Source organism: Chaetura pelagica, unplaced genomic scaffold (genome assembly GCF_000747805.2).
Source record: "Chaetura pelagica isolate M959 unplaced genomic scaffold, ChaPel_1.0 scaffold153, whole genome shotgun sequence".
Classification (NCBI taxonomy): Eukaryota; Metazoa; Chordata; class Aves; order Apodiformes; family Apodidae; genus Chaetura; species Chaetura pelagica.
This window is the reverse complement of record NW_009952707.1, coordinates 165,995-180,543: the sequence shown is the minus strand read 5'-3', so window position 1 is coordinate 180,543 and position 14,549 is coordinate 165,995. Positions and strand designations below refer to the sequence as shown.

The 14,549-nt window shown below is 37.7% G+C and overlaps 2 protein-coding genes across 5 annotated transcripts in view; one reads left to right on the top strand and one right to left on the bottom strand.

Moving 5' to 3' along the window:
- ARNTL (aryl hydrocarbon receptor nuclear translocator-like) overlaps nt 1-3,253 on the top strand; it is a 26,414-nt gene extending 23,161 nt beyond the window's left edge. For all 3 annotated transcript variants that reach the window (XM_009994234.1, XM_009994236.1, XM_009994235.1), the window contains 3 exons: nt 157-250; nt 1,834-1,936; nt 2,547-3,253. In XM_009994234.1, coding sequence (XP_009992536.1) covers nt 157-250; nt 1,834-1,936; nt 2,547-2,707 — 358 coding nt within the window. In that variant the 3' untranslated portion in view covers nt 2,708-3,253. The remainder of the gene's footprint in view (nt 1-156; nt 251-1,833; nt 1,937-2,546) is intronic.
- A 296-nt stretch (nt 3,254-3,549) lies between these two features.
- Nucleotides 3,550-14,549, bottom strand: part of BTBD10 (BTB (POZ) domain containing 10) — a 22,582-nt gene continuing 11,582 nt past the window's right edge. For both annotated transcript variants that reach the window (XM_009994233.1, XM_009994232.1), the window contains exons 2-8: nt 12,697-12,890; nt 11,760-12,045; nt 9,630-9,732; nt 8,750-8,870; nt 7,497-7,694; nt 6,032-6,142; nt 3,550-4,671 (exon numbers count right to left, since the gene is read on the bottom strand). In XM_009994233.1, the coding sequence (XP_009992535.1) occupies nt 4,361-4,671; nt 6,032-6,142; nt 7,497-7,694; nt 8,750-8,870; nt 9,630-9,732; nt 11,760-12,045; nt 12,697-12,890 (1,324 nt within the window). In that variant the 3' untranslated portion in view covers nt 3,550-4,360. The remainder of the gene's footprint in view (nt 4,672-6,031; nt 6,143-7,496; nt 7,695-8,749; nt 8,871-9,629; nt 9,733-11,759; nt 12,046-12,696; nt 12,891-14,549) is intronic.

Sequence of the window (14,549 nt, the reverse complement as noted above, 5' to 3'; positions counted from 1 at the left end):
AATTGAGTAAAACTAAAAGTGTTACAAAAATGTAATGTGTATAACAATTTACACCACCTGACGCATTTGAAAGCATCAGTTAGTATTTGAAAATCTGAGTCTCTGGCACCTGAGTCTGTTGCTGATAGATTCATTCCCTGTCTTACCATATTTTAGGATAAGAGGATCATCACCTTCTAGCTGTGGTTCAAGTCCACTGAACATTACCAGCACACCACCACCTGACACATCCTCCCCAGGAGGCAAGAAGGTAAGAACAAACTTTACAACAAGTCTTGTATCAAGAAGTGGCAAATAACATGAGCTCAGGTTTATAAAATTACATGTGATGTTGAACCTCCTCCTGGCTGCTTGGCTGAAAAAGCCTGCCAGCAAGTCAGGTATTCTGTTGGCCAAAATCCTTTTACAGTAGTCCCTAAAATGCGGAGACCTGTAGTTCTTAATCACTGGCAGCTTTTAAAATCTATCTGCTTTTTAGATTTTAACTTTTTTTTTTTTTTAACAGAGCTGCAAGAAACAGCTCTTCATACTCCAGAAACTCTTTAACACCACACACTGGTGAGCGCTGGAAGTGTTATTGTTTGAGCACTGACTGTGCTCCAGTGAATCACAAGTTTAACTGTACTGCTGTAGCAGAAAATACAATTAGATCTTTTACTGTGCACTGACAGTTTATTTTTAATCAATACCATGTACCATGTCTTGTTCTAAGATTGCTTGAGTAGCACTAACATACCATTACCAGCACTTAACCAACTCAACTCTTGTACTGGCTGCATTAAAGTAATCTAGTAAATTGCTGTTTATGGTAGTTATATTCAAGGCAAGAAGAGCACTTACCCAAATCCATCCTCTGTACATTCAAACACTGCCTTAAACTTACTGTTTTCCCCAGAAATAATGATGACTATCACAAAAATTGCTTGTACTGGAGCATGTAGCTGACAGTAAATATTTCTGCCTATTCCTGGCTCCCTTCATTCTTGAAATCCTGAAGTTGGAACAAACTGAGTTTTAATTCCAGGAATGGTTAATTCTTGCTCCTTCTGCCCTACAATAATTCAACACCTAGATATAGTAGGGGCTACTACAGCAGAATAAAAGAATATACACATGGAGAACAGGCCATTTCTAATAGGGTACCCCCCTCAGTACTTCTCCTTAGTGATAAGACTACATTTGCTAGAAATAACACACATTCCAGCTGATGGTGCCCTCAGAAGTGAGCTCATAAGTACTTACCTTGCAGCCTATACACATCTGAGCAGTTCCAAACTATGGTTCCAGTTCAGCTATTCCCTTGTGATTTAAGAATCCAGGGGAAGATTCTTCCATGTCTGATGAGCTCTGGGTACACATTGTATTGCTGTGCTGCTCTGTACCAAGAAATGGTTAGACCTATGATCCAGGAGCAGTGCTCAGCTCCAGCTGTCTGTCTCTACCTGGGAGAAGTACACTCCTAAAATTAAGGAGCTCAGTTGACAGTATTTTACATATACTGCATTTGTAAATTCAAAAACATACTGTAATTACTATCCCTTGCAGATGGAACATTTACAAAGATGACCCTCAGAAATTCCCTGAGGGCTTTTTCTTGTAGCTTTTCAGAAGTTTAGCATACAGTACTCACTTGGTCTCTTCTGGTGGTGATACACCATCCATCTGATGTCTGGTTGATGGGCATAATACAGCAAAAGTTTACAGCTGTTTGGTTTTCTCAGGAAGCCTATCTTCCCTATATAAAAAAAATAAATTCCCAATACACAACAATTTAAGACTTAATACAAAATTTCATGCTGCTAGATGGCTTTTATTTATTTTTTTTTTTCCAAGATCTTGAATGGTGGCACTCCAGACATTTCTTCAGCTGGATTACTATCTGGGCAAATCCAAGATAACTCTGGCTACCCATATTCTGACAACTCCTCTATTCTTGGTAAGTCAAGTCACACACTAACATGCCTCAATACTAGCTAAACACGTATGATCAACTCTAAGAAGATGCCTGTTTTTTAGCAGTAACTTGCTTTCACCATCTGTAGGCTCTTGCTGAGGCATGAAACCCACAATCTACTTCTCTGTTTGCCTGAAGAGTAGCCTAGTGGCCTATTTTGCTATCTTTATATTGTAAGGTTTTTTTCAGATACTACTTGGAAGCCTCCCTTCTCATGCTGAATCTGTGTGAAATAGCTGAACTCCTCACCTGCTTTTTGTGAATGCTTTTCAACAACTGAAGCTAGGAAGAAAAGGGCTTGGCTGGACTCCTAGATCTTGATCAAGATTTATTTTTGAAGTATAGCACATCAGGTCATCCTTCTTAGGTATATTGGTCATTTCTGAGGAGTGACCCAAACTTTGTCCTCCAACACTCGGGTATCAGTGGTATCCCTGAAACTGCAGCAAACTGGGTATCAAACAGGCTAATAGTTCCAAAATAATTCAGCCTCTTCAGATATTCTATCAAGTCCTATAGCAAAAGCCCACAGCAAATAAAGTGAACAAAATAAAATTCAACTTCTCACAACTTCCTGGTTTTATGCTTACAGGGGAGAACTCTCATATAGGCATTGACATGATTGACAACGATCAAGGATCAAGCAGCCCCAGCAATGATGAAGCAGCAATGGCAGTAATAATGAGCCTTCTTGAAGCAGATGCAGGTCTTGGTGGCCCTGTAGACTTCAGTGATTTACCATGGCCCTTGTAAATGATGCACCTGACTTCAACATCCAAATATCAAAGTGCATTTACTGGTGGAGTTCTACAGTCTGTGAAATTTGTTGGACTGAAGCTTTTATGTATGAATTTCATAAAAGCTGTATCAGAATGCAACTCATCCTACCATGTGTAACTTCAGACAAAGTGGAATAACCTGCTACAGTGTTCTGTGTTGATTTGGTTAGCTGTGTATAGCTTGCAATACTTGTATATTTTGGATTCTGTTGTTTGAAATTTTTTTTTTTAAATCACTGTGCAACTCACTGGCATCAGTGGTAGCTTTTATATGCAAACGACCATTTCAGATGTATGGTGTGTTTTTACACTGCAAAACAGTCCCCATGTGGATATTTCTTATACTAATTGTACCATAAAGCTGTTTATTCTTTCTTGTAAGAATCCTTTACTATAAATATTGTTAAAGTGTAATGTATTAGACAGTTAAATATTTTTAAAATAAATGTTTCCCTTGTTCTAAGATGGAGCATTTACTTTGATAAATAAATTTGATAAAACCCTGCTGAATGTGCATGCTCGAAGTAGTTGCCTATTAATCATTTCTTCAGCCTTGGAGGAAAAGGGAGGAAAAACAATGCCTTACATACACCTAAGATTTTGTCACTATGATAAATTTCTAGAGAAGCTATTACTGTGCACTCCTAGATTAAAGTTAATACTAGGAAACCAACAACAGGAAGGTAGGTTAAGATAGTCTGCTATTACCAGATTTCTCTTTAAGATATACTTGTTTTTCACTTACTATCCTTCCCTAAGGAGAGGCAACTACTTTAAAAATTCATCTGCTTAATCTCATGCACAGATAATTCAAACCCATTAAAATAATGGAAACTTTATTTGCATGAAAAACTTGTTTACAATCATTAATGAAGAATGAACCATTTGCATTTTCCTATTTCTTGACACTTATGAAAAATGTATTAAATAAATATTTGTGAACAGCTTAAGGTAAGGCAAAATTTAAGATAAAGCCCCTATCCATTGTTCACAATTTTAAACATGGCTCACGCTGCAAACAAGTGAAAAAATTCACTAAAGAACTTTGATTTTAACAAGATGTTACATGGGTAATTGAGTCATGTCCTCAATCCAAAAACCCAGTAGTAAGTAGTTCTGTGCTCAAACATATACAATAACTTTAAAAGGGTCAATCTATTCAGAGCAAAACTATTTACAGTTAATACTTTTGATAGAAGCACTTTGTTAGTATTGTGCAATACATTTATAAAAAATGGCTTCAAGTTCCATTTATCAACCATTTATAAAGTGCTGCTATCAATTCCAAATCTGCATTCTAACCCCTGTGTAACAACACTGATGTACACTAGCCACCAGCATCCCATTGTTTTTGATGGGCTTAAAGAGCAAGGACAGTCCAGCATACAAATCACCAATGTCACAAACCTACTGGTAAACACATACATGGATGTAACTGTAACCCCAGGATGTTTGACCTGTACTCTTTCAAAAACAACCCGGTACTCCCTGTGGTCTTTTCAGAGGTCCACACTGCAACATCCTAAACACTGTTACACAATGGAAAAACTGGACTTGCAGTGTAGTATGAGTCGAGTACAGAGTCACTTTATAGGAGCATGCTTTTGTTTTTAGTAAAGAGTCTCAATCAGAGTGGTGGGTTCTGTCCCTCCATATCCATCTCACTGTTATTAGGTGGAGGATGAATAGGCAGAATATCCAGCTCATCTACTTGGGGGGTAGGGTGCATTACCACAAGCTGGTCCTGGGGAATATCTGCTGCTGCTGCTGCTAAATTTGTAATAGATTTGCTTTTCACGCACTGAAAGTCAACATGCCGACTCTTTCCTTCCTCCTTCTCCCATGACATCCGAATAAATGGTCTTTGGACATAGTTGTAAATCACCTCCGGCCTTCCGCCCAGTCGCTTTTTCACCTTCTCTTTGTATGTAGGGTAACCTGAGAAACAGAGCAGCACAAGGTAACATCTCCTACACTCTTCAGTTCAGGTTTTTCTTTTACAAAAAGGCAGCTGTGGAACCACAGTGAGATTAGCCCATGTCACCATCAACATCCTGAATGGAAAAAGATGTTGTTCTTAATGTTATCTATGCAAGGAACAGTACTTGAACCATCAACCAGCTTGTAAGGCAAGAGGCTACAGTGCTGTTGGTGATGGACATGTTGCACCAGACAGCTCTTCCAAACTTGGAAGGCAAAGCTAGTTGCGCCTTCCTTGAGCCAAAAGCAGCTGGCTGTTCCTACAACACTATGATCTGGAAAGCAGGAGAGAGCAGTATTGCTGGTTTAAGTTCCCTAGGGAATCCTTGCACATTCCTCTCCAGCTCCCTCAGATGATGAAAATCCATCATTTTAGACCAATTATCCATTCTGTTGTGTTCAAGTCATCTCTGCCCTGCCCAAGCAATCACTTTTGTTACTAGAAAGTCATGTATTATTGAAGCATTATTGTAGCATTGAAGGTTAGTCAAACAGCTGTTCTTTGTCTAAAACAAGAAATACCAGCAGCAATGATCTGACATTAGCCAGCACTACATGCAAAACCAGCTCCTGTTTAGTCAAATGGCATGTCACTCTGAAGGCTCACTCTGTTCAGCTGAACTTACTTATTTTAGGAGATCACAAGCAGTTAAAAAGCATTTGTTTGTCATTCATTAACCAGAAGCAAGTGTGACAACTTTTGAGTAAATTACCAAAAACCTGCAAATTATGAAGACTGGATTTTTACATATTTGGGTCAACAACGAGAAGGAAAACGAAGTGCAAAGAAACCCAGTTGTTACACTGTTGATAAAAATCTAAGACTACTTAATGTTGTCTTTTTCAAAGCCAGAGCTGAGATTTTACAGAGCAGCCTCCTAGCTTACACAGTGTTTATTTCAGATTAATATTTCTTCGCACTTCACTGATCCATTTGATAGCTTTGTATGTCCTGAAAGAAAATATTTACCTGCCACTTAACAGAAAATTTTTCATTTCAAGCCCTGAAAAGGGCACCAGATCAAGAATGGAACATACAAAAGCTGTGAAAATGCATCAGGACTTCAAATAAAGCACAGAGAAGATTTTGCATGCAAACTAAAGGGCGAACGGCACGAGATGCCAGTCGTAAGTCAATAGAAACCACCTCAGTTACTCTGCAAACTCTCTAGCAGCTACATACATCTTGCAGACCAGTCCAGAGCCTGTAATTGGGCTTTCTGGTTGGACTACTTGTTTGTTTGGTACCTCTCACTGCACTGGTAGTACAGCAGACCTTCCTCAAAGAGTTAGTGTGCAAAAGCAATGCTTCTCTTACCTTCAATGCCCAGTCGGATCTTCTTGAGCCCCCTTTCCTTCAGAACTGATTTGGCCACATCTCGATTTTCAATGTATTTGAAGAATCTATACAACTTTGTGCTGTAAATAACTAAAAATACATTTTCATGAGGAAAAATTGTATTCAAAGATTAAACTTCTAGTCTTAAAGATTTTTCTTTTTCATTGCTTTGCTTTACTCTAGCATTTCTATTTCAGAATAGGGGGAGAGACTCAAGAACCACTGAGAAATATTACTTTGGGCACTGTGAAATTGGTTGCTTGCACGTGTCTTTTTCCCTATCAATTAACCTGTTTTATACATTTAAGGTTGGGTGTTTGGTTTTTCTGTTGGGTTTTGAATGCTATAGGACAATTTACAGACCAAACTATACTATATTTTCAACCCCACTTCTAAAAAAAAAAAAACAACCAACACAAACACATTTTTTTCCCTTTTTGATAGAATTCCTGCAGACATGAAGATTTTTTCCATTCTGCTCACCACTGCATAAGAGAGATCTGCAAATCAATTTCAGAAAACCCAGACTTGTGAAGAAGAGCAAGAGGGACACCTTTGAAATTTAGATTATAGCACTTAAAAAGAAGGGAATGGGACAATCAGTCCCATACAGGTGCAGATATCTGAATCTAATAGTAATGAAAATGATACATGTAAAAGGCAAGTGTGTGCTTAACTAATTTACTTAGGGTAGGGGGTATTTTTAATTTACAACTTTGATACAAAAAGGTCCTAGAAACCTGAGCCAAGTGTGTTACTACACTAGAACAGCCAAATTTGATCTGTATTCACATCAAGCCTCCCTTCTTTACAAAGAGCTGCAGATTTGCATCCTCCAAAAATACAAGGAATAGTTTGGAATTTTTTTATGTTGATGTTTTGTTCTTTTACTTAAAAGTGAAACAACAAAATCAAACAAAACTAGTAATTTTAAGAAACTTCTTAGAAGATTTCATACTCCTGGAGTACAAAGAGTATCTCAAGCTCCTGCATGCCCCCCAAGAACCCTGTGTTTCAAGGAACATTTCCAGTTACAAGGATAGCACTGTTGCAAGGAAGGGAACTCCATTCACATCTATACACCAAGCTGTTATGCCTCCAAAATACTAACAGACTTTTTTTCTTCCCCCATAAACCTCTAGTTTTTCTCCCACAGTAAACATGCCTCCTATCCATTTTTCTCATTGAACTCTTTCTCAAAAAATTATTCCCTTCCCCCTCATTGTCTGACAAAACCTTAAAAAAATTAGCTTGTTATAACTAGATTTTCATGTAACATGTAACAACATATGCCTCTGTGAAGCAAAATATCAAGCAGAAGTTCCAAAACTAAGAGCTTTTCTGTGAGGCATCAGGGATGTTGTAAAGACTTGGCTTACAGCACTTATGTACAAAGAAGTTAAATTAACATATTGATTGGTGGAAATAATGAAAATAAACTTACTTTGTGAATACTCCTCTCCCATTTGTGGAGGATACTCCTCATCCCAGTCAACAACATCATCATCTGTCAGCACAACAACGTGGCACTCCCTCTCACCACTTTGGGCACTGGCCACCATTAATGGGAGAATCATTTCTTCTAGATAAAACTCAAACTGTTTGCGAGCACCATCATTTGACAGTTCATGCATAAGAGCACCTGGAACAAAATTTTAAGCATAGGCACATCTGAAAGCTTGATTAAAAAAATGAAGGTAGGATAAGAAACACAGCAGTTCTGTTTATTTTGTAGTATTTATTGCAAACAGCTGTAAAGACACTTAGTCTATTAGTCTGTATAAGACTGGAACCACACCAGAAGTTCAAACTAACAGGACTGTCCTGCAGATATTAACACAATGTTTGGCAGACAGAATGACTTTGAGGAGACCTCCTTCATGTTTTACTATTGCTAAACATTTGATAATTGTATGTAAAACTCCCCCTTGGCTTCCCAAAAGAAACATTATTTAAGCCAGGTGCTCAAAGAGTAGAGCATGCAACCCACTTTTCATAAGCAGCAGCTTAAAAACAAAGCCTCTCAGAACCCTCACAGCATGAGCTGCTAAATCCTTGTGCTAAGGACAAAGTGCACCCAGAGCATGACTCAGCAGGCGACACACGGTGAGGCTGCAGCACTGCCCATGAAGGCACAGAGGCCCCTTTGGATCTCACATCTGGAATTCCACAGCTGGGCCCTGTGCCAGGCTCTGCACTGCACAGACACCATGAGATTACCAAACACAGGAACCAGATACAATGCAGGTCATCTAAATATTGACCAAAACTTTTGCTGTGCTCAGGGGAGGAAGGAGCTGAAGAGACACTACACACTGGGAACCACAATGCAGCCTTCACCACCAGCAAAGCCATGATCATTTTGCTAGCAACACAGCTTTGCTAATAACTCCCTATCCTCTGCAAAATAAAAATATACTACTTAGTGTTACACTATCTGTACTGCAAACACATCAATAGAGTTTAAGTATTCCACAGGACAGCAGAAAAATATCTGAATATCAGAAATATTATTTTTCAAAAGGCATACATCCATTGTCTTTGGGACTTCATTACATAAGAGATAAAAAAGGATGGATTTTGATCATGTGCTATCAGCCATGCTCCTTACATCAATAAAGGATACAATTTGGAATTAATCCCCCCATTTAATTTAGTCTGTATAATTCAAATTATTTTCATGAATTCTGTACTTACTGAGATCTCTGCATTTAATAGTACTATACTCAAAAGAGATACAGAGATAGTCACACGCTTCTCTCAGTTCAGGAATAGAAATCCCATCAGGACAGCGTATCACTCCCGTCTTGTAGTAATCCTACAGGAAGGCAGCAAACAAAAATCACAAGGCACTTCAACATTCACTGATGGAAACATTTCATCATTTCATTTATGATGCTTTCTTTACAAGCAAACGCCCTCAACTGTTAAAGAGCAATATATGTTAAACTTCGTGAATTTTGCTGTCCTCAAATTATCAATTTTCTGAACTGCTTTCAGAGCAGTAAGCTCTGGTTAAAATTGTTACTGAAGTTACAATTATTAATTCTGATCATTTTAGTGTGTGTATACTGTCATTTGCCTGTACTTCACTCAGGTTTTCCTACTCTCAATCTGCTGACAAAGCAGCATGGCAGCTCTACTACTTTGTGTAGATATGAAACACATAAGTGGCCATTTTCTTCTCAGACTGAAGTTTGCTTTTCTGCTGTTACCTGCAGTAAGTTATCTTTGAGCACTTTGTTTCATCTAATTTCAGCACAAGATGGGCTGAATATATCTGAATTAGGTGGACTCGATGCACAGAAGGTGGTGAATTAACTTGTGTCAGGCAGTAGATTTTCCATTCATTTTCATTTCAGGAGTGCTCTTTCTTTCCCTGGCTGTCACATGCACATCTAGACAACCCAGCACTGCTTTCATGTAAAGCATTTTTTTCCCCTCTAGAGGACAACACAGAAGAACAGTATTTATTCCACTTACAAAGTCCACGTATGCAACTAAGCCTAAATCAGGAAGTTATGCCTCTTAATACTCATAGTGCTTGTTCTAACAGTATTTGCCCCTGAAAACTCACCAGAATAGCACGAAACACAGTGGAACCTATTCCTTCAGCAACTTCATACTCTCCTTTTTCATTAGGCCGTGTAAAGTTATGTTCTCTGCCTGATCCAAACATCCTGCTCAAGAATGGAAGTAATTTGGTTAAAATTCCTACGATTTTTTTTTAATCTGAAAATTAAAATGTGAAAAATTGTATTCAAAGGGCATATTGTCTCATTTGTACGTACACTGTTCAGTTTGTTTAGCAAGACTACTAGAAAATAGAAAGCAGGGTAATGTAACTCAGAGAAGCCTGGGTTTATTCTTCAATCTTAACCTGCCAATATCCTTTGATCAAAACAAAATTTAGACCAGGCTGTTTCTTGTACATGCCAAAGGGGAGGGGAAACCTAAAACAAGTCTTCTTAGGCACTTGTGGTATAACGTAGCAGAAGAACACATTTCGTTGAGGAATTTTCATTAAAGACATTTGTGGTAGTTTAAGAAACAGAATTTAGTGTTCAAGTACATGCAACTCACCTCAATTTCATTTTAAACTTTTAATTAATTCAAAAGTTAAAGGAACATTCTGATAGAAGATACCCATACTTAAGGGTAGGATGTAATGCATATTTCCCCCTGCTAGAGTGCAAGGAAAGTTACACTAAGGAGAAAACTACATTTCCCAAACAGTATCTGACTTTTTAAAACACATCTCTGCTAGAGAATTACACCCTGTGATACAAAAAAATATTGCCATCTACTCTTTATTTTATTTACAAACACACCCAGATGGCAAAGCTTTGCTTTCTTACACGCAACACAAGGACACAGAGCTGGCTTGCTGCATGCATTTATAATGGAGAACAAAGTAACTTTTTTCACTTTGTGATTTCACTCGTGTTTTCTGACCACTCTTCAAGGCAAGAAATAATATTTAGGAAAAAGGCAGCCTAACAGGATGTAGGCTTAAGGCAAATAATACATTCGTATTATAGTTACTTTAACTTCCCAGAACACACTGGCTAAGCTGTTCCTGTTTAGTGTCCTGTGAGCTGACATTGGGGGAAAGGGGGTTTATAAATAATTCACTTTTTAGAGCAGAATTTCCGTATCTTTATTAACCTACTTCTAAATTAGCAGAAGATAAAATAAGCTCATTCTTTGAACCAATCCCAAAGGGAGAATAACTCAGCAACACACATTAAAAAAAAAATTGAGTGCATTAGCCAGCCCCACTTAGTCTGAGGCCAAGCATGGAAAAGGAAACTATTTCAAAGCATAACTTCAAACTGATACACTCCCAGTTTGTTAGTCTGAATATTTACATGTATACATGTATTATGCATATAAAATCCCTTATATCTATGATTTAATTCTATTACTTCTATTTATTTCCCTTAAGTTTTCATAGAGAAGGATTTTTTGCGTTCTCTGTAACTCTTCCCCCACTTTTCACAAAGTAAGGAACCAAGGTACAATTTATCCCACACAGTGGTGATTTAAACAATGCAGAAATTGTTTAATCGTATTTATTATCTATACCTTGGCAAACATCTTTATAGGTATGTATTTTAAAAACAATTACATTCTTATGGGTCTTATGAGACACAGACCTTCATTTCCTTCTTGCCACAAGTTTCTAAGCTGTGCTCTCTGCTTCTGGACAATGCAAAACCAGCCAGTGTTTGCACAAGTGAAGCACAGAATCTTTTCCCACCAAGTAAACATGTTAAATATGTTGCTCATTATAGTTTCTACAGAAAATATCACACACATTGTGGACTTTCATACAACTATTGACCATTTTGAATGTCAGGTCTCTGCCGAGAGGCTCTGATCTGTTATACCAACTATCTATTGGACATTCCCCTGGCCAAAAAGCACTTCAGAAGATAAAATCTGCTCATTAAGCAAAATTAATTCCTTCAAGGTTTTCCTCCTCTTTCATCCCTAGGTAAATAAACATCTATTTGCATCTCTGCCAATACAAAGAACTTGCATCTGATTTTTACTTAAAGACCTTTGCAAACTGGTATTAAGCATCAGCAGATCAGCTGCAGAAATATGAATTCAGCAGCTATTTAAACAGTTTTAATATCTACAAAGCACTTCTGGCTATCTTCACAATTACAGACTGAGACAAAGAAAAAAATATACAAACCTGCCCAACATTGTATTAGGTTGTGCAGTGAAGATAGAAGGATCTACAACAAATCTGGTGTTATCCACTATGAGTGTTACTCGTTCAGAAGTTCTTACATTCCGAGCTCCCTCTTTTCCATTTTCATAAACAAATACCATTTCCCCACCAGCCTTGCAGCTCCCATCTGAACTTGACTGGCTACTGTTTCTGCTGCTGTTTCCCATGCTAACAACAGAACCATTAGGAGAAGACTTCTGAGGACGAGGGCTGCTTGGTCGAGACGAACTGTGATCCTTTTCTCGATCTTAAGTGCGGACAAGGTGAAAGGAGAAAAAACAGGAAATGGAATTACAGATTTACATGAGTTCTATAGTTTGTTTTTCCAGGAACAAACCATGACAACTTGGTTAAGTACAATATTCTTTCAATTAAATCTATTACAGTTAAAGTAACTTCCAAAAATATCTATATATGACATCCTTAAGTTTCTACCACTTAAAAATTAAAGGCATCTCATGTCCTTTTTACAAGAAAAATTTAACATTCTAGTACTGAGAAAGCAACTCAGCATACTACAGAAGCTATGGATCACAGCTGCTGCTCAGTGCTGTAGTTCAAATGAACAAACCAGGTTTTGTCACCAAAAAAAAGGTAACTGATTCCTCTATTTCTAAATACCTAAACCCTACCATGTAAAGGGAAAGTGTTCAAGAAATTATCTTCTAATAAAAATTACATTGTTCTTGTGATCTGAAGTAAGAGCATCATGTAGGAATACACACTGGTGAAGAAAAATTATGACGTACCAAAAAAAGGGTACTCCCAGCCTACAACACATGTAAGAAACCTGTACATTTATGGCTTCAACAAATAATGCTTTCTGTTGTATTCTTTTAACAAAATAGTAATTAAGTATAAGAATTTTAATCCTGAAATGCTATAGATCTGAACACACCATAATGATACTGTCTTGTTGGTGAAGTAACATTCCTGATGCATGGAGTCAGCTGAGATTCTGCTCTTTCATGGGATGAGTCACGAGATCTGTCACTTGATCTGCGTCTGTCCCTTGATCTCTCATGTCCACCAGTTGCACCATGAAGGCTCATTTTTGTGTAATCTATTCCTTTAGCAATACGGGATGAGGTGCTGAAAACACAATTAAGAAAAACATTCATTTCAAAATTTCAGAAACATTATACATGTTGGCTTGTAAAGCCATTCACTCCACATACATGTTTTTTAATATTACTATTTTCCCCCTCTACTTTCTTTTTTGTACTTATGTTTATATTTACAAACATAAACAATTACTCGGAACATTAAGTAGACAGCAAGAATCGCCTGTTTATTGCTGTGTGATGTACAGAGACACGGCCTAATCAGTTGAGCCTCTCTGTGAACCTGTATTCACAGAAATCCCCTCCAGAACAGGTAAGTCAAATACAACTGAACATTTTCTTTTCATCCTTACAGTAAGACCTACAGCCCTGTCAGTAGCAAGTAGGACATTTGTTCTAAACTAGCAATTCTTAAATGTAACTGTTTAAGACTTTTTTTAGACTGTGATTAAATCATATTACATTCCTTAAATTAAGATACTGATTACATATTGCAGTTAACCACTAAACCTAGCAAGAAACACAGGCAGCTTCAAGATCCACTGCTCTCAGAAAGTCTGAAAATTAAGTATCAACTTACAACAGCTATTATTGAATTTTACAAAAAATATTTACAACTTTTATTTGTAACTCTTCAAAACAGACATTTTTGTATCAGGACAGCACAGACTTATCTGTGGCCTTGCATCCATTAGTTCACTTGCTATTTGCCTTTCAAGGGCGAGCATGACAACACTCCTTATTTATGGTTTTAACTGAAGAACATTCCAAAAGCCTCGGGTACCAGATAAGTGAGATGGATGTCTGCACAGCAACAAAGTCTGACAGACAAAGGAGGGTCATAATTTCCCACAGGAGCCTCAATGCCCCACTTCTCACAGCCTGCAAATCCCACAAGTTCTACTAAAAGACCTTAAATATTATGGCTAGGAATGCTGTAGGATTCAAGAGCACAAAGAGGTAAGAATAATGACCTAGCTAAGAAAAGCACAACCATTTTTAAAAGCATGATCTGTACAAGCAAGTGGAGCAGAATGTCCTCTTTTTAAGCTGCTTAGAAGTAACGGGGGAAAAAAATAAAATACTCAAGACTATTCAGAACAGTGAACATCTAGCATGACATGTTTCAGCTTCAGGTTTCAGTGACCAATAAGAAGAGGAGCTTAAATCAGAACATAAAAGCTATGATTGATCTTATGCAGTTTATACTGGTACAAAATGAGTATTAGCACAATGCAAAGAAAAAGAAATACACCCCTCAGCTAAGGAACACAAGCTTCTCCCACCCCTTTTGAATGAGGGAAGGATCTTGTATCCCATAAAGCAGAAATTTGGTGCAGAGAGAATGTACTGCAACACTGTTTCCTGCCAAGCTTAAAATATGCTGCAATAAGACATGCATCTTGAGGATGTGAAGTCAGCCAAAGGTCTATTGAATAAGGCAGAAGAACTGCAAGCCTTGCTTATGGCTGCAAATGCTCACATTTACAGTCCAAGAATAAAGATGATCCAACCACTTCCGTTACAAGAAAACAATTTTCCTCAGGACTTCCAGTGCAATACTGAACATATTAAGATATTTAGCATTTCAGCAGAGCTACTGTGTTTCTGCAGTTGTTTTACTTCTCTATCAGAGAAAGGTAAATTCTGTATTATGAAAGTGAAATGTCCCAAAGTTTGAAAGAGT